The 19315-nt window shown below is 39.8% G+C and overlaps 2 protein-coding genes across 2 annotated transcripts in view; both read right to left on the bottom strand.

The window, feature by feature from the left end:
- The window catches only part of LOC116750541 (ubiquitin-40S ribosomal protein S27a-like), a 52439-nt gene extending 48331 nt beyond the window's left edge, over positions 1 to 4108 (bottom strand). The window contains exon 1 of the mRNA XM_032625280.1: positions 4057 to 4108. Within this exon, the coding sequence (XP_032481171.1) occupies positions 4057 to 4108 (52 nt within the window). The remainder of the gene's footprint in view (positions 1 to 4056) is intronic.
- The window catches only part of CTNND2 (catenin delta 2), a 944584-nt gene that overhangs the window by 542071 nt on the left and 383198 nt on the right, over positions 1 to 19315 (bottom strand). The gene's annotated exons all lie outside the window — the stretch shown is intronic.

Genomic DNA, 19315 nt, shown 5'->3' with positions numbered 1-19315 from the left:
ATACCCAATGTACACATGTATCATATTTATGATTCTCTGTTTGAACAAGGGTTTTCAACTGCCTGACCCTCTCCCCACCATTGCTGACTTTGTGGACATGGAGAGCTTCCATTCTGCCCTGTCGTCTCCTTTGCTCAGGTTGTAGAATCAGGAGACAAAAGGAAAACCCAAAAAAATCTGAGGCAGAAAACAAAAACAAAACCTCTTCTCATTTTGGTTCTCCCTTAAGCCATCCTCCCCTATCCGTTTTTTTCTTTCAAGTCCCAATTCTATTAGTCTACTTATATGTCCACTTTTGCACTTCATAATCCCTCAGAAAGTCATACAGGCTGGTTTCCATGAAGGAATTCATCACCCCCCAAAGTAAGCTCCTCAGTCTTCTTCCATCGAGTTACTTCCTGGAGCAATGACACGGGTGCCCACCCTGGCTCCTGTGCTATTGGGTTGGGTTTTCTTCCTCTTTCTCTGACTACTTATTTTTCCTCTTCTTCCATGGTGCCTTCATGGGTACAACCAAGGTCCTCTGTTTCAGCTTCTCTTCCCCTTGCTCACAATTCCTTGTTATTTCAACTCACGCTTCTAGGGTGTTGCCAACGGTGTCCGGGTGCCCACAGCTGAGAGCACTGCACTTTGCCACTGGCAGGGACGCAGTAAAGCCCGTGAATAAATGGCTAACTTCCACTGTCAACTTTGACTTCTCCCCAGACTCCAAATCCACATACTCAGGGGCTATCACTGGGCAGTGGCCAACAGGGACAGTTGCTTAATTAAGCCTCTTTTCCTCTATCTGGGCTACAGAAGTGATAATAAAATATCACTGATGATAATAAAATGACAAACATTATATTATAAACAGTATGAGGCATGTCAAGGACTTACAAAGTGCTGGGAACATAGCTAGCCCTCCACAAACAGCAGCTTTGTTAACTGCTTGTTAGATAGCACCTCACATCTGTCTTCTGTGCCCTGCTTCAGTAACTGAATTAGCACAGCTTTAATCACTGAGACTAGTAATCAATTTCTGAGTCATTTTCTACTTCTTTCTCAAGCCTTACATCCAATAAATTGCCAAATCCTGCGCATTCCCCCAACCTCCCCCAAAATCTAAAAATTAAATCTTAAAGCTGAGCTCTGTTCCTCTTTATGTTCCCACAGCCACTGACCTACTTTGGGCCCTCGTCACATTTCATCTAGACCCTGCAGGAGGCCCCTCACTGGGTTACTGTACAATGGACTCCCTTGTAGAGTACTAGCCCATAATAGTTCCCCTTGGCTTCGAAAACACCCTTATACGGTTGCCAGTAATGTCCCTACGTAATACTGTCTTTAAACGGCTCAGAAACTTTCAATGGCTCTTTACCACCAGAGGAATCAATCCAGGTGATTCTAAGCAACGAATGGCCTGACTTCAACCCACCTTTCCAACTTCCTCTCCCAGGTGTAGGCAGGCAGGCACCTGTGATTCCCTGCAAGTGGCACCTTCTCAGATTTCCAGTCTTCTAATCATTGTACACCCTTATGCAGAAGAAACTTTGCTTCCATTTCAGACCATAAAAGTCCTACCTGTATTTCAAAGCCCATCACTCTCCTGATGTTCTCCTAAATAAACTTTCTTTGGAATTAAAGAATTAATTCCTTCTCCATCCTTCTGTGCTACTTCCTCAAAACTGTCATAAACCATGTATTTTTCCATGTTTAATAATAATCTATACACACACATACAATATATACAAATATATTTCGACACATACATATATGTTATAGACTAATAGACTACATGCTCATTGAAGATTTTACTTATCTTAATTTTACTAACAGAGCAGTGGATGGATTCAAAAATGAATGAATGAATGTATGAATATATTCTATGCTATATATATCTACCTGTGAGTTATGGCATTTTGAAATGTGTTATAAAATATATGGCAGGAAACACATTTTTTCCAGATTATACAAAATAAATCCCCAAAGTTGTTAGTCAACACTGGCTTATATATTATCTATTATAAATTTATTACAATCTAAAAAAACTTTTTGGCTGAACAATGAAGATCAGACTTCAAATCAGATGGACTTAGGCTCACTTTGTGCTACATTTTTCACATATTCCTATTACAGGGGCAGAAATCCTATAAAATACCCTGGTGCCTTCTAGATCCTTCCATCTCTCTACTTTGAGCATCCACTGTCTTATGACTTCCAGTCCTATTGGGTTTCTGATAGTTTCTTCCTCTCTGTGTAAGACCTCCAGTACACAGTCTGGGGATGACTCACCTGGCATCTTTATTTGACTATTCCTTTAAATTCCTTTAAAGATATTCCTTTAGATGTATCTGGCCCCTTGCCTCCACATGCTACACTCCTAGGACAAGCAAACTGTGCCAACCCAAACTTCCAGAGACCAAATTCTCTGCTGGAACTTGGTACCCTTTCCTTAACAGATGCCTGGAGTCTATTAAACTGATAGAAGTCTCTGGTGAGAGACCCAATTCCTGGGTGTTAGGGAATGATCTCCCACTTGTATATAATAAGGGACAATTCGACAGAAAGCCCCTTTGAGAAGAAAAAAAGGCAAAAGCCCTGAAGAAAAGAAGTATCAAAAGTCTCACTGAAAAGAGATCCCTGCAGAAGAATGTAACTGTAATTTGTGTCCATAGTTCAGGAAACATTCAATTACCTTATTAGATAATAGGGATAGATACAATGTTTAGATTCTCCACTTCTACTCATTCTCTTTATGCATGCCATCGTACCATGAGGTCAGCCTGGATAACTTCTACCTTTCAACACACACTTTAGACAATAGTCTTCCAAGGGCCATCTCCTACCTTGATGTTCCTCTCGGTGTGCTTTACTTCACACCTTTATTTTAATATCTATCACCTCATTATGCATTAAACATCTGACTCCCTCCACCAGTAGGAAATCTGAGTGCTTAGAGGATAGAAACTATTTTTATTTTAATTAAATATCTTCTGCTGCTATTCAGATTCCCAACCGGAGTCATCAGCCCTTAAATGTTGGTGGAAGGAACAAACCTGAAAGAATCAAGGCTTTGATTCCATCTAAATGACAACACTCCAAGTTGGAAAATAAGTTCTTATTCTTTATCCTGACAATTGTTCCAGAACCCCCAAGTGGCTGATGCATATTTGGGGAACAAGTTAGATGCCTTTGGAAGATGCGGTCATTTTCCTGCCGTGTGGTGTAATAGCCTCAGCTAATCATGATCTGGTTCCATGAGGATGGGGGTTCTGTTGGGGAGAAGGATCTCGGAATTTTTGAAGCTGAAATGGTGCTCCTTCAACTATTGCAGACCCTGCATTCGATAATGCCAAGTGGAATTCAGCTTTGCGGTTCCCTTCTCTCTTTGGGTGGGATACTGCTTTAGGGAGCCCTTTCAGGCACCCAGATGGCAGACAAATGTGAACCCAGCATGTGCTTCAGCCCGAGACTTTAAGTGCTGCTTAGTAATATAAATTGGGTGTATTTTGGCTGGATTATGCCTATGAAGAGGAAGAAAGTACTCAGTGCCTGTGTTTGAGACATGTTCATACCTCCTCCACACAGTTCTCAGAAAATCTGGGGTAGGTTGTGGGGAGTGGGTATCAGGGCTGGTCTGATCCTCTCTTAAACTCTCGTTAAAGAAAAAACCAGGACTTCCCTGGTGGCGCAGTGGTTGAGAGTCCGCCTGCCGATGCAGGGGACGCGGGTTCGTGCCCCGGTCCGGGAAGATCCCACATGCCGCAGAGCGGCTGGGCCCGTGAGCCATGGCCGCTGAGCCTGCCCTCCGCAATGGGAGAGGCCACAACAGTGAGAGGCCCGTGTACAGCGAGAAAAAAAAACCAGTGACTAGAAATCAGACAGAGTTTGGCCCCATATAACTTGGATTCTATTGTTGGAGCCTCATGCGGTTAAGATAAGGACTGCCCAGTCTTACTGCTGTGTATTGTGACGGTCTCTGCAACGGACTGAACTGTGTGTCCCCAACCTCCCCCCCTTCCCCCGCCCTGCCCCGCCCCACCCCACCCCATATTCATATGTTGAAGTTCTAACCTTCCAGCACGATGCTCTCAGGAGATGGGGCCTTGGGAGGTGGCCAGGTCATGAGGGTGCAGCTGCAAGATGGGATCAGCCCCTTTTAGGGACCCCAGGGAGCTCTGTCACCCACTCTCTGCCATATGAAGACACAGTGAGAAAACAGCTCTGCCACCAAGAAGGAGGGAGTTCACCAGAAGCCCCTGCACGCTGGCACCCTGATCTCAGACTTCAGCCTCCGGAACTGTGAGAAAGAAATTGCTGTTTTTTTAGTAGCCTGCTAGTCGTTGAAACTTGGTTAGAGCAGCTTGAATGGAGTAAGACAGTCTTATGCAGGCTACAGGGTCCACCTTGCAGAGGTGGGCAGGGGATTCTGCTCCGAGCACCTCCATCCCTTCTGAGTGGGGACGGGATCCTCTTCCTCAGTGGCACGGGGTGTTGCCCCATGGGCTCACGGGTGTGGCAATGAGCTACGCAGCATCCCCACCCCCGCCATGAGGCTGCTGAAAGCCTGTCACAGGCCCGTGGGTGGCCAGCAGCCGGGTCTGAGAGCACGTGTACACCCTTTCCTCGTGGGGTTTCCCAAGTTTTAGAGCGATCGATGCTATGAGAACCGGATGATGCGGTTCCAGCCCACTACCCGGAGTTGCCCAGATCACGCGCTCCTGGGCATATCAGCATCAACAGAGCTCTGGGGACCGGAGGAATCGAAGGGCAAGCGATGGAGGATGTATTCCACAGCTGTGGCACTGAGGTCCCACATGCAACGCTCTGGAATACTTAGTATAACCCTGAGTGGGCTGAGCTCCAACAAATCAGGAAAGGATGCACTGGACATACAAAGCCATAGAATTTTACTTTGTCAGCATTAGCTGCAGATAAAGGCACATTATTTACTCTACCTCTTTGTCTTCAGGCACTCAACTTTATGGTATGGCTGCTAGGATTTAGAATTACTTTAAGTATATGAAATAATATTCTACTATCTTTGAGGAGTTATTCTAAGAAAATAATTCAGCTACTAGAAATTGCTGGTCTCTCCTTGGCCCAGAAAAATTTTGCTTACAAACACTTTCTTTTCTTAGGGACAAAACTATTTTGTAGCCAAGGTTCTCTCTTCCACATAGCATTTTAATACTAAGCTTTAGGCTGAAGGGGATCCTGTTTGCCTTGCGTTTATGTTGAGAGTCGGCTAAGCAAACAATTACTGTGTTCATCAGACTTCAGGTTGAAACAACAGATGCAGAGCTGGAGAGGAAGGGGTTTCTCTTCTGCTTCTGACATGATAATGCAACGGAGAAAATTAGTTTTCTTTAATGTAGCCCCAAACACCATCTATCGACAAGTGTCGACTATTGTCAAGTGAAGTCATCTCTTTTATGTTGCACTCAGAAAAATGTTTAATATTCATGTGGAAATAAGAAATGCTTAGAGTTAGAAAAAAAGAAATGTAACATAAAAAATTCCTCCAGGATGTAGCTCAATTGCCAAGTGATCATTTAAATGACAAAACAGGTAATATTGACGTTAGAACTGAAGGGAATCACTACAAATGTCATTAAGTCAGGGTGACTTTAATATGATATTAACGTGATTTGACTTTAATGTAGGTAACTTATCGATATCTTTTGATTTTTTTAGAGCCAAAAACCAATCAACTGCTTTAAAATGCAAGAGTACCATGAAGATCAAATAACTAAGTGTTAATAAAAAAGACTACATTTCCAGTAACTCTAAAGTCTGGCGTTTTTTTGGTTTCCCTAAGGGATTGCATCAGTGAACAGGTTTGAGTTTTATTGGCTAAAGGGAACAATTGTCTGTAAATACAGGCATTTTGACTTATAAAAGGTACTTGTAATATAGAGGGAGGATGCCAGAAATTACAGACACTGTGGAACTATAAAAAAAAAAAAACTTCAAAAGGCATCCCATAGGATGTCCTACGACATTGATCTACTTGGAAACAGCTTTATATTTCCTCTGATTGTCCCATCCAGTAGTAGACTTAGGGGATGCGGGGAGGAAAAGAAAGTAAATAATGGGAAAAAGTAAGAAAAGTATGGCAGGGAGGGGTGGGGAGGCTTCCCTGGTGGTGCAGTGGTTTATAATCTGCCTGCCAGTGCAGGGGACACAGGTTCGAGCCCTGGTCTGGGAAGATCCCACATGCCATGGAGCAACTGAGCCCGTGCGCCATAACTACTGAGCCCGTGTGCCACAACTACTCAGCCCATGTGCGACAACTACTGAGCCCGTGTGCCACAACTACTGAAGCCCGCATGCCTAGAGCCTGTGCTCCGCAACAAAGAGAAGCCACCGCAGTGAGAAGCCTGCACAATGCAACGAAGAGTAGCCCCCGCTCACCGCAACTAGAGAAAGCCCACGTGCAGCAACAAAGACCCAATGCAACCAAAAATAAATAAATAAATGAATAAGTAAATTAAAAAGAAAAAAAAAAACACAAAAGTATGGTGGGGGAGGTAGAGAGTGAATCATGTAAGAGGGCTTGAAAGTAGGAGAATAGTTATAATTATAAATATAAACTGACCAGTAGAGAAAAGGGCCACAAAGAGTTCCAAAGGAAAATAAATAAGAAATGAGTGTTTGGTTTGTTTATTTTTTAAAAAAGGTACAACTCATATAAAATCTCTGAAGTAGGAAAAATCTTGAGTCCATGTAGTAGCCCCTTTCCCTTTCTTAAGGCAAAAATGCATTTACATTATAGCACAGACATGGCTGTCCCAAACAGGGTTTACTGGGGAATGTGTTTAAATTTCTCACCTTCTCTAGAGAGGGTTCCCCTCCTTAGGAAGACAGAAATGCTTGTTGTAAGTTTCAGGAACAGAATCAAATCTTTATAAGGTACAAAAACGACAATTTTTTTTTTTAAAGTCATGCATTTTGCACTCAGACCAAAACCCCTGCTACTTAAATTGTGGTCTTTGATCCTGGCAATATGGGAGTCAGCTAAGAACTTGTTAAAAATGCTGATTCTCAGGCTCCATCAGCAAGCTACCCTGTCTGAATCTGCATTTAGCAAGACGCTCGATTCCTATGATCAGTAGTTTCAGATGCACCAGTCTAAGTAACTGTTATGAGAGATAAACTGAGTTTGTTTAGGTGGGTATCATTTATGACAACTTTACCTCGTAGTTGTGTTTATATAATTTGAACGGCCCTAATTCCAACTTTTCTTTTATTAGTTATTACTAAGACTCTCTCTAATTGTACATATTTGTGAGTGGCATTAAAAATTATGTAAGAAACTGAATTCAAAGTAATGAAAAGTAAATAGACTCACATTAAAATGCATTTGCATAGAAATTCTGCCTCTAGCTTTTGTCATCGTTTCATGAAAGGGAACACGTAGCAGAGTTTCTACATGGCAACAGGAAACTCATACTGCGGTACTATGTCCAAGCATTTGAACTTTAGGATAATAAGGCCTTGCACAGTAAAAGCCCTGTGGCATTTCACGTTGTCTTGCTGAGAGCTGACTGCAGTTATTCTTTAAAGCAGAGGTCCCCAACCTTTTTGGCACCAGGGACCAGTTTTGTAGAAGACAATTTTTCCACGGATGGCGAGGTGGGGGGATGGCTTGGGCGGTAATGGGGGGGATAGTTCAGGAGGTAATGAGAGGGATGGTTCAGGCAGTAATGGGGGGATGGTTGAGGCGATAATAGGGGGATGGTTCAGGAGGTAATGGGGGGATGGTTCAGGAGATAATGGGGGAGATGGTTCAGGAGGTAATGGGGGAACGGTTCAGGCGGTAATGGGGGATGGTTCAGGCGGTAATGGGGGGATGGGTTCAGGAGATAATAGAGGGATGGTTCAGGAGATAATGGGATGGTTCAAGAGGTAATGGGGGGATGGTTCAGGAGGTAATGGGGGATGGTTCAGGAGGTAATGGGGGGCTGGTTCAGGTGGTAATGGCAGATGGGTCTGGCGGTAATGCGAGCCATTGGAAGCGGTGGGGAGCTGCAGATGAAGCTTTGCTAGCTTGCCCACTGCTCACCTCCTGCTGTGTGGCCAGTTCCTGACAGCGGTCTGTGGCCCAGGGGTTGGGAACCCCTGGTTTAAAGGAATCATTACTCTCAGCATTTCTATCATGTTTTCTCAGAAAATGTTAAAGGCCATTTCACTTTCCTAAGAAAAAATTACCTAACATATAATGAGTCAGAGACATATCATTTTATTTGGTTTCTGTCTGCAGTAGGCAAAGATCACAAACCAAAGTTTTAACCCAGGATGTGCTGGGGAGTTAGAATAATTGATCCAGAGCCATGGTTTTGGGGAAGGTTAGAGATGGCAGGAATCCTACATTAGTGCCGAGATGGATTTAAGGACGAAGGTAAATGATGGAGGCAAGCTTAGAGAGTGGGGAGACCGAACTTCAAGGATTTTCCGTTCCATTTGGCTCTCCCCAAAACTTAGAGGGTGATGAACAAGCCCATCTAGGAACATTCGGTAGATGGACTGTCTAATTTCGAGAAATGTAGTTCGAGAAAGTTTCCATCTTGTCTCAAATAATTATTTCCATCTTGTGGAATAATTATTATAATTATAATAATTATTTCAAATTATTTGAAATAATTCCATCTTGTCTCAAATAATTATTTCACCTTTCATTTTTATCCTGCCCATTAATTTCCCTTTTATATGCCAAGCACTGAGTTTGAGCTGGAAACTTGAGATAAAGAGACATCCTAAGAAATTTTCCCCCATTTTGAATCCTGGTGTCCCACAGGCTTCTGTCCTTGGTCACCTTTACTCTTATTATATAGTTTTCCTGAGGCTATCACAAACCACCTTCTAACACAGCTTTTTTACTCAGATTTCACATCTCTGAGGTCAGATTCATATTTCTGATTGCCCTTGGATGTTACCAAAAAAATTTTTTTGAAATCAGCTCAAAATCATCAGGATAAATCTACTTGCATTCTCATGAAGCAGATTTTCTTTCAGAATTCAGTTTTCATTTAATAGGACAATAGCACTTTCATCCATTCGAACATAAACACAGAGGTTTCTTGGATTTATCTCACCTCTCACTCATTCCCCAACCAGGGCCGGTTGCATGGGCACACGAGCTGGGCAGTCAAATAGGATCCTGCGCTCCGAAGAACTCTGTGCTTGGTTTAATGCTCTGCTGTTGCTATCTCAAAATTCTTAATGATTTTTGAACAACAAGCTCCACATTTCATTGTGAATTGGACCCTATGAATTATATGACTGGCTGTGTCCCCAAATCCTGTAAATTCTGTCCCTAGTCCTGCCTCTCTATAATCTGTCCCTACACCCTGTTGTCGGAATTATTTTCATAAATCAAATCTAGGCACTTCTCACCTCCATTATTTTTGTTTATAAAGACTGAAGTTCTGCTATCAATTTCCCAAAGAGTAAAGTTAAAACAAGTGTTTTGGGGCCTTGACTGCAATTAATTCACCAGCGTAAATTCCCAAGCATCTTTACCTCTACCTACCTACAGGGGGCATCCCGCCCTGGCTTTCATGTGTTTGTGTCAATATCACATGGACTTGAAGTCACTTCATCCTTTCTATATTTGACAACTCTATCCATCCTTCAAGATTCAATTTTACTAATGAGGTGTATGGCTCTTCATTGCTTTTCATCACTCTCTCTGGGTAGGGCCCCTCACCTTGGGTCAACTGTACTGCACGGAAAATGATTACCAGCTGATTCACCTAGGGCTCCAGGGCAATGAGGAATGACTCTCTTCCAGCCCACGGTTTCTTCCAGCAGCATGGCTGATGACAAGAATAGGGGAGGAAACTCGGGCAGGTAATTGATTACCTTGGCTTTGACCAAAGTCAGAGGGAGAAAAAAAACATATGCTCCTAAACCACATCTTCTCTCCAGGGCATCGGTTCAAGCTAGACTTTTCATACCTATCCCAAATCCTTCCTTTCTTGACTTCATTTCTTCTCTGTGGTACAAAACTCCCCCAATGCTTCTTTCCAGATCTTCCTGAAGATGGCACTAACTCACCCACTTGAAATCATGGCCTACGGTTCATGGCTGTTTTCCTAGCTCTGTGCATGACTTGACTCACCTCACCCCTTCCAGGCACTGCAGGACTGTCCACAGTCCCAAATTCCCTCTCCTTCTTTTCCATTTCTCTCTGTAAGGAATAAAGGACCTGAACTCATGTCCCTGAATGCGTGACCTCACACTATGCTTGTTCTACAAACTAGTCCCAACTAACAACGAACAGTGAAATCCTTGACAGCAAGGGCCACGTCTGATATTTCTGGATCTTTTCACATCTATTTCATAAGATAGGCTGTAAAATATTTAGTCAACGGGATGGAGAATGGATTAACCTTGTTAATTCTTATGTTCCTGTAAGAATAGAAACTTAACTTCACTCAACTTTTCTGTACCTCACCATTTCACTTTAAAAATTACGATTTTCACTATTACATTAAAAACCACCTCTATTAGAGAAAAAAATAGAAGATGGGTAAAAATGTATAACTGAAGATCACCAAATACATATAAATGATTGAAAAATTTTTTTTGCAATTCAGTCCTATAGTTTAAAAAATCTCTTCAAGTATGTCTTAATTTCCAAAATAGCCTAACTATAAGTAGAACCATTTATTTAATAGACATTTATTAAGTCCATACTAACTATTGTGCTTAGTCGAGAAACATATAACTCAATAATCTAAAAAGGAAGAGGTATATATTTACAAATACATCATAAGATAATATAAGGTAGGTATAAGTATCAAATGCCCTAAAGACAAGCATGCCTTTGACCTAGCAATTCCATTTCCATGTATTTATAATAAAGAAATAATTTAAGAAGTGAACCAGTATTCAGCAATAATCATCTTGATTGATATACTAAAAGATCTGAGATAAAACCTACTACCTGGCTATACATGCAAGATAATTCAGCCTTTAAAAATGATGTTGTATAAATTTGTCTTGTTTTAGAAAGAAGTTAGCTATGTTCTTTCCCTGACGGCTGGCTGTAATCACATGATGGATATTGTGTTACTAACACGTTTAAGAGTATGAATGTAAAACAAATATTTAAAAATCGTTTTCTCTATATATAATTGCTAACACATTTCAAGGATGACCAGCTTCAAGATTATTTTATTGTGCCCTTTAAACTCTCTACAAAATAAAATTTTTCTTGTCTTTAAGTGTCAAAGTGTGACCTCAGACAGCAACACTGCATGAATGTGCAGTGACAGTTATGCACAGGAGTTGGCATGTTAGGCATATGCACAGGAACTATTAAAACAAACCTCTAAAGTACCCATTTGCTTAGACTCTGACCTCACTTCTGCATAAGATGCAAACACGTATCCGTGCACGCACATACAGGCACACACACCTCAAGAAGTCATACGCGATGATATTCCTATAGAATACATTCAAATACTTTTTGCGTTGCAGTAATGAAAAGAATGTATTCTAATGTTTGTGTCACATAATAAGAATGTGAAACCAATCAAGTTTCCTTAAAACAAGGCAAGCACACAAATAAACACATAAACAAAAAACATGCATCCCATTAATTCACACCAACAAAATCAATTCTTTTACAAAAGAGGATGCTTTTCTTTGGTAGAGCACTGTAGTCATCACACTCTGAAAGTGTATTTTCTCAGCATGGAGAATATTGTGTGCTTTTCCTCAAATATTAGTCCATTTCTTTTCCTCATATAATAAAAATGATACTGGAAGGTTAATGATGTGAAACCCTGCAGGCAAAATGAAGCTACTATCCTCTTTCTGCTGACAAGACCATAGTAATGCAATGTGAAAAAATTAGAAAAGAGATCAAGAGTCTCAGACGGGGGCCTTTCCTGGTGGCACAGTGGTTAAGGATCCACCTGCCAATGCAGGGGACACAGGTTCGAGCCCTGGTCCGGGAAGATCCCACATGCCGCGGAGCAACTAAGCCCGTGTGCCACAACTACTGAGCCTGCGCTCTAGAGCCCGCAAGCCACAACTCCTGAGCGTGTGTGCCACAGCTACTGAAGCCCACGCACCTAGAGCCCGTGCTCCGCAACAAGAGAAGCCACCACAATAAGAAGCCCGCGCATCGCAATGAAGAGTAGCCTCAGCTCACCATAACTAGAGAAAGCCTGCGCACAGCAACAAAGACCCAGCACAGCCAAAAATAAAAATAAATAAATAATTTGCTTTAAAAAAAAAAAAAAAGAGTCTCAGATGGAAATTCAGTTTATGACATATTTTTACCAGAGCAGGGGCTCCACTTTACTAGATATATAGACATACATATAGGTATTTAATTCATGGTTAAGAGGATTCAAGATGTTATAACCAAGGGGCAAACTAGGTTGAGTTATATCATATTCTATACCAATATATCTTTGAATTCCTTTGTATTGGTAATCCCAGACATAAGTGAAACACAAATATGTGATTACACAATCTTCAAAATACAAAATATCTTTTTATGTACATAGCACCACATTGGGCTCTAAAATAACACTTATGTTTGAATTTCAGCAGAATTGCATGTGTTAATTACAGGAAAATCTAAATATTCAAAGATACAGCTTTCTGCTAAAAAGCCCTAAAATAGCTATAGAGTCAATAACAAAAATCTTTTAGTAAATAGAAAACTTGTTAATAGTTCCACTCAGGTCAAAAATATTTACTTAACTTATTAAGTACAATAATTCATTATTATTAACCAAGAAAGAGAACAAGAGTATCTGAATTTTCAGAGTCACCACCAATATACCTCATTACAAGTTACATTTTAAAACAAACCATAACCCCTAAAACCAAGAACAAGACAAGGATGTTCACTACAGCCACTTCTACTCAACATGCTAATAGCAGTCCTGGCCAGAGTAATTAGTCAAGAAAAAGAAATAAGAGGAACTTAGATTGGAATGGAAGAAGTAAGACTATCTCTGTTCACAAATGATATGATCTTACCTAAAGAAAATCCTAAGAATCCAGAAAACAACTTTTAGAACTGATAATTAAGTTCAGCAAGGTTGCAGAACATGAGATCAATATACAAAAAGTCATTTGCTTTTCTACACAGTGGGTGATCTGAAGGTGAAATTAAGAACAAAATTCCACTTACAGTAGCATCAGAAAGAAAATATCTAGGAATAAATTTAGCAAAATAAGTGCAAAACCTACACTGTGAAAAAATTTTTTAGTGTTGAAAGAAATCAAAGAAGATCTAAATAAATGTAAAGACATTCCACGTTCACAGATTGGAAATTATAATATTGTTAAGATGGCAATACTCTCCAAATTAACCTACAGATTCAACAAAATCTCTATCAAAATCTCAGCTGTTATCTTTTTTTCCTTGCAGAAATTAACAAGCTGGTCCTAAAGTTCATATGAAGATGCAAGGGCATGGAGTAGTCAAACAAACTTAAAAAAGAAGAACAAATATGGAGAACTCATATTGCCCAGTTTCAAAACTGGGAAAGTCTACAGTAATCATGACAGTGATATACTGACATAATGGTAGACGTGTAAATCAATGGAATAAAGTTGAGAATCCAGAAACAAATCCTTAGATTTACAGTCAACTGATTTCTTCAATGATGACAAGAAAATTTAATGGAAAAATGATAGTCTTTTCAACAAATAGATAGCCACATGCAAAAGAATGAAATTGGAGCTCTAACCTTACAACGTATAATAAAATTAACTCAAAATAGAACACAGACCTACATGTAAACATTAAAACTATAAAACTCTTAGAAGAAAATGCAGGGATAAATCTTTATGACTTAGGAGTAGGCAATGGTTTTCTTGGATATGACAAAAAAAAATGTAAGCTACAAAAAATAAAACTAGATAAATTGGACTGCATCAAAATTTAAAATATTTGTGCTTCAAAGGACACCGTTAAGAATTTGAAATGAAAAACCACAGAATCTTAGGAAACATTTGAAACTCAACAATATGAAGAAAAGCCAATTTAAAAATGAGCACAGGATCTGAGCAGACATTTCTACAGAGAAGATATAAAAATGGCCAATAAGCAAATGAAAAGTTCCTCAATATTGCTAGTCATTTGGGACAATACAAATCAAAACCACAATGAGATACCACTTCACACCTACTAGGATGCTAAAATGAAATAAAAAGATAGATGGTATCACCTCACACCGGTCAGAATGGCCATAATCAAAAAGTCTACAACAATAAATGCTGGAGAGGGTGTGGAGAAAAGGGAACCCTCCTAACTGTTGATGGGAATGCAAACTGGTATAGCCACTATGGAGAACAGTATGGAGGTTCCTTAAAAAACTGAAAATAGAGCTACCATGTGATCCAGCAATCCCACTCCTGGTCATTTACATAGAGAAAACCGTAAGTCGAACAGATACATGCACCCCAATGTTCATTGCAGCACTATTCACAATAGCCAGGACATGGAAGCAACCTAAATGTCCATCAACAGAGAAATGTATATATGTGGTACATATATACAATGGAATATTACTCAGCCATAAAAAAGAACAAAATAATGCCATTTGCAGCAACATGGATGGACCTAGAGATTCTCATACTGAGTGAAGTAAGTCAGACACAGAAAGACAAATATCGTATGATATTGCTTATATGTGGAATCTAAAAATACGGTACAAATGAACTTATTTACAAAACCAAAATAGAGTTACAGACATAGAAAATAAACTTATGGTTACAGGAGGGTAAGGGGAGGAGGGATACATTGGAGATTGGGATTGACACATACACACTACTATATATAAAATAGATAACTAATAAGGACCTACTACTGTATAGCACAGCGAACCCTACTCAATACTCTGTAATGGCCTATATGGGAAAAGAATCTAAAAAAGAGTGGATATATGTATCTGTATAACAGATTCACTTTGCTGTACACCTGAAACTAACACAACATTGTGAATCAATTATACCCCAATAAAAACTAAAAAAAAAAAAGACAGATGTTAACAAGTATCGGCCACAATGTTGAGAAATCTGAACCCTCATTCATTTGCTGCTGGTAATGTAAAATGGTGCTCTCATTTGGGAAAACAGTCTGGCAGTTCCTCAAATTATTAAAGATGGAGTTACCATATGACCCAGGCATTCCACTCTTAGACATATACTCACAATAAATGAAAGCACACCTCCACATAAAAACTTGTACATGAATGTTCTTGTAGCATTATTATAACAGCCAAAAAGTGAAAATAAATCAAATGTCCATCACTTGAAGACTGGATAAACAATGTGTGGTATATCCATACAATGGAATATTCAGGCATAAACAGGAATGAAGTATCAATACACGTTACAAAATGAATGATCCTTGAAAACATTGTGCTAAGATAAAGAAATCAGTTACAAAAGGTCACACCCTGTATGGTTCCATTTATATGCAAGGTCTAGAAGAAGCAAATACAGAGAGAGTCGATTCATGGCTAAGAGGGACAGGAAGAGAGGAGAATGAGGAGTGATAGATAACGGGTACCGGATTTCTTTGGGGGTTAATGAGAATGTTCTAGTATTAGATAGTGGTGATAATTGCACTACAGGGTGACTATATTAAAACTCACTGAAATGTACATTTGAAAGTGTGGATTTCACGGCATGTGAACTTAATAAAGCTGTTATTAAAAAATCATCTTTACAGCAACAGAACCACTGCTTCTTTGGCATGGAGAACGTGCAACTATAGCTACAATACTCATTTTCTGCTCGTTGAAAAACTGTATAAAATTGGGCCAGAGATGTTTTGGCTGCCATTAGAAAGCACTTAGAATGAAGACCAACTCCTTGCACACTGGTCTGAGCTGTGTTTGATATAATCTAATTATGCTGACGCTTCTCTAGATACGAAAGCACTATTCTGAGAATCAGAAGGCCTTGCTTGCAATCACCTGTCTGCTACCATACGATCGTACCAAGGAACTTAAGCATTTCTGTTTGGAAGAGGGATTTTCTTTCACCATTCCTACCTCAAAAAGATGTCATAAATTTAAAAACAAGATCTACTTAGAGGCACTGTACTTTCATATAAATACAGTAACTGTAGCTATTAATGGTAATAACTATTACAGGTATTGATGTTTATATTGTTAACTACCATCTACAATGTATCTTGCATATGAAATACGTATTTCTTGGGCAGGTATATGATAATTACTTTCCAATATCAAAAGGAATTTCAATATTCCAGACACCAGGAAGTCTTAGTATCTGAAAAAGCATACTTGACCATTGTAAGCTCCATATAAGATCCGTGTAGCACACGCTGCTAAATACCCCGCACAAAACATATGCACATCATGTGGATTATCGTCTTATGCCTTCAATCACCAGCTTAACTTGATCTTCCATAATTTTACATCTACTTTGACTAAGATATATACTTACTAATAAATCTAAGAAGAACACACAAAAAAAGTCAAGCCTTTACATCTATCCCCATTGAAATTAAATCACTTGCACACAAAATCAAGTTCAAGTAAACCCAGTATAACTAAAATCGTGTATTTAAGAGAGGGAAACACTAATTTAAGTGATTATATTACTTAAGCGATTTTAAGACAATGTAATTTTACCCCCAAAACATCTACTGTTTCTTCTTCTTTTTTTCCATGCCCCTCCCTACCTCCACACATGTCTACAAATGTAAGAACGTTGAAAGAAAAACAGAAAACATTTAGCCCTGTGTGTCTTTCCTTAATAGGCGTTATTAAAATCATTATACAGATGAAGTAACTGAAGCCCATGAAGGCTAAGTGACCAGTACATTGTAACATGGCTCACAACCACTGGAGCCAGAACTGAACTCAGTCTAATTTTATAGACCCCATACTTGATCATTATTACATTCTTAACAGCAACCATTTACTGCTTCTTTTTACAGCAAAACTTTTCAAAAGCTTCTACTTCTTTGGGTACTGTTCACCTACTGAGAACATTCATGCCTACCATTTCACTGAAATTGATCTGCCAGGGTCACCCATGACTTCCATGTTAGCCAAGCCAACAGTTCCTAGTCTTGATTCATCTTCCACATCTTCTAAGCAGCACTGAAATCCTCTCTTCTTGTCAGCTATGACTTCAAGGTTCTTATCCTTTGCTTTTCATTCTCTTCTGTGGGCTCTTTCCTTCTGCTCAACTGCTAAATATTAGGGTGGTTCAGTCCTATACCATTGGCAACTTGGCTTCTGCATCTGCATTTTCAGAGGTGGACAGAAGATACTGTTTGAAATTATCGGGATTTTATTTCCTTGTTTACTGATTTATTGTCTCCCCACACTAGTACGTAAGATCCATGAGTCATGACACATAGGAAGCATTTAGTAAGTGTTTTCTAGATCAAAGGACAGATGGATGAATGGATGGATAGATGAATGGTGGGTGGGTGGATGAATAGATGGATGGATGAATGGTGGGTGGATGGATGAATGGATGGATAGATGAATGGTGGGTGGGTGGATGGATGGATGGATAGATGAATGGCGAGTGAGTGGATGGATGGATGGATGGATGGAAGGAGGGAAGGGAGAGAGTGTAGTGTGGGTATAACCTTTAATTTCTTCTTCCTGGAAAAACTGTGACCTGACCTGGTAAGGAGTGACCATAGAATATCTCTACCTTAAGGGCTCTCTTTTCTGACAAAGCTTGGGTCGGCTTTGTCTGAATTCCACTTCCTTGGCCAATCTGCATCAGAATTGTTGATTCCGAGTATTATCCTGGCCTGCCTCTATTGAATTCTAAGATTGAAATAGATTAAAGTTGGACCAGTTCAGTTTGTGATACATGGTATGAGTATAAACTCTCTAGAAGGGAACTGTCATGCTGGATTTAACCACACTCTCAACAAGCAGGGAAGCCAAAACTCAGAGCAGCAGAGTGAAGTCTGTACTAGGTCTAAAGTGAGTAAGCTCATAGTAGAATCCCTTTTACAGATGTTTCTGAGAAACCTACAGTTTAGCATCAGGCCTTGATTTCCATCATAGCGACTTGTCGCTCACAAGACACTCGAGGCTTTATCTAATTTCCTTAGAGTCCCGTCTGATGCTGTCTAGATTGACCTCAAAGTGTGGTCCTTCCAGTTTTGACGGCCTGCATCCAGTGTCAACTCATCAATCATCATGCTTCCGCTTTCCCCAGTCAGATGGGCAGCCCTGATCTCCAGCTGTTCCTCGGCAGCTTTTGTAGGAATCTGTGTTATTTCATCTACCATATGCCAGAGCTCAGCACCTAGCAGTTTGCAATAAATAGACTTAATATAGTCAGGATTTCTCTTTAGGAGAAATGCTAATGATGATAATGATTTACATTTCACAAGGAAACAGTGTGATTCTCTGAACCTAAAGAAACAAATGAAAAGAAATGACTACTTTGTGCTATTTGGTTTATAGTTTACTGAATGCAATTTTCATTGTTTTCCTACTTTCTATATATTTCCTATGTTAATTCACAGAGAAGTACAGGAGTCATTTGAATGCTCAAGCAGGTGATATACTTATTAACACTCAGAAATATAATAAATATTCATATCAAAGGAAAAATGACATATCAAAGGCTCTTTTCAAAATTAAGATGGTCATACATTTCTAAGGCTATTTACCTTTCAATAGTACTTTTAATTTTGTCCCCTCCTCCAGCAATGGCAAGTCAAATAAATCCTATCTTAACATCAAGGTGCCTATCAAAGGACTCGTCTTTCTAATTTAGCCTTCCTTGATAACTCTTGATCAATTTATTTACTCTATCGAAGTCTCTACTTCCTCATCATCATGCTTACAAAGGAATAATAACAGCTCTGACCTTTGTTCTGAATATTGAATGAAATAATCCAGGTAGAATATTTACTGCATACTTGGTTCATAGTAAAGGCTCAACACACGTTTGTCATCATCATCCTCGTCACCATCACCACTCAACAAATACTTGAATCAACACCTACTTTGAATGTCCTTAGCACTCTTCAAAGTAGTCTGCCACACATTACGAGGATTCTGGTCCTAACCCAGCATCTGGTAGAAATTAAGCATTTAGTAAATGTATATGGAGTGTTTTTCATGTACCATCCTCTTCTGTAGTTCTGCTGAGATAAAGGTCATGCTGCATCCCTTCCAAGGCTGGATATAGTGTTAGGAACAGCAAACTCAACAGATACTCACTGAATGAAGAGTGCACAGCCAACAATAAACAGCCATTAGGAAATGATGCAGAGACCTATGTATTCCATTACAGTGACAAGCGACACCAGATCCACTCCCAACAAGAATAA

Source organism: Phocoena sinus, chromosome 3 (assembly GCF_008692025.1).
Source record: "Phocoena sinus isolate mPhoSin1 chromosome 3, mPhoSin1.pri, whole genome shotgun sequence".
NCBI classification, from domain to species: Eukaryota; Metazoa; Chordata; class Mammalia; order Artiodactyla; family Phocoenidae; genus Phocoena; species Phocoena sinus.
The sequence above is the reverse complement of the archived record's forward strand: the minus strand, read 5'-3'. Positions and strand labels throughout refer to the sequence as shown.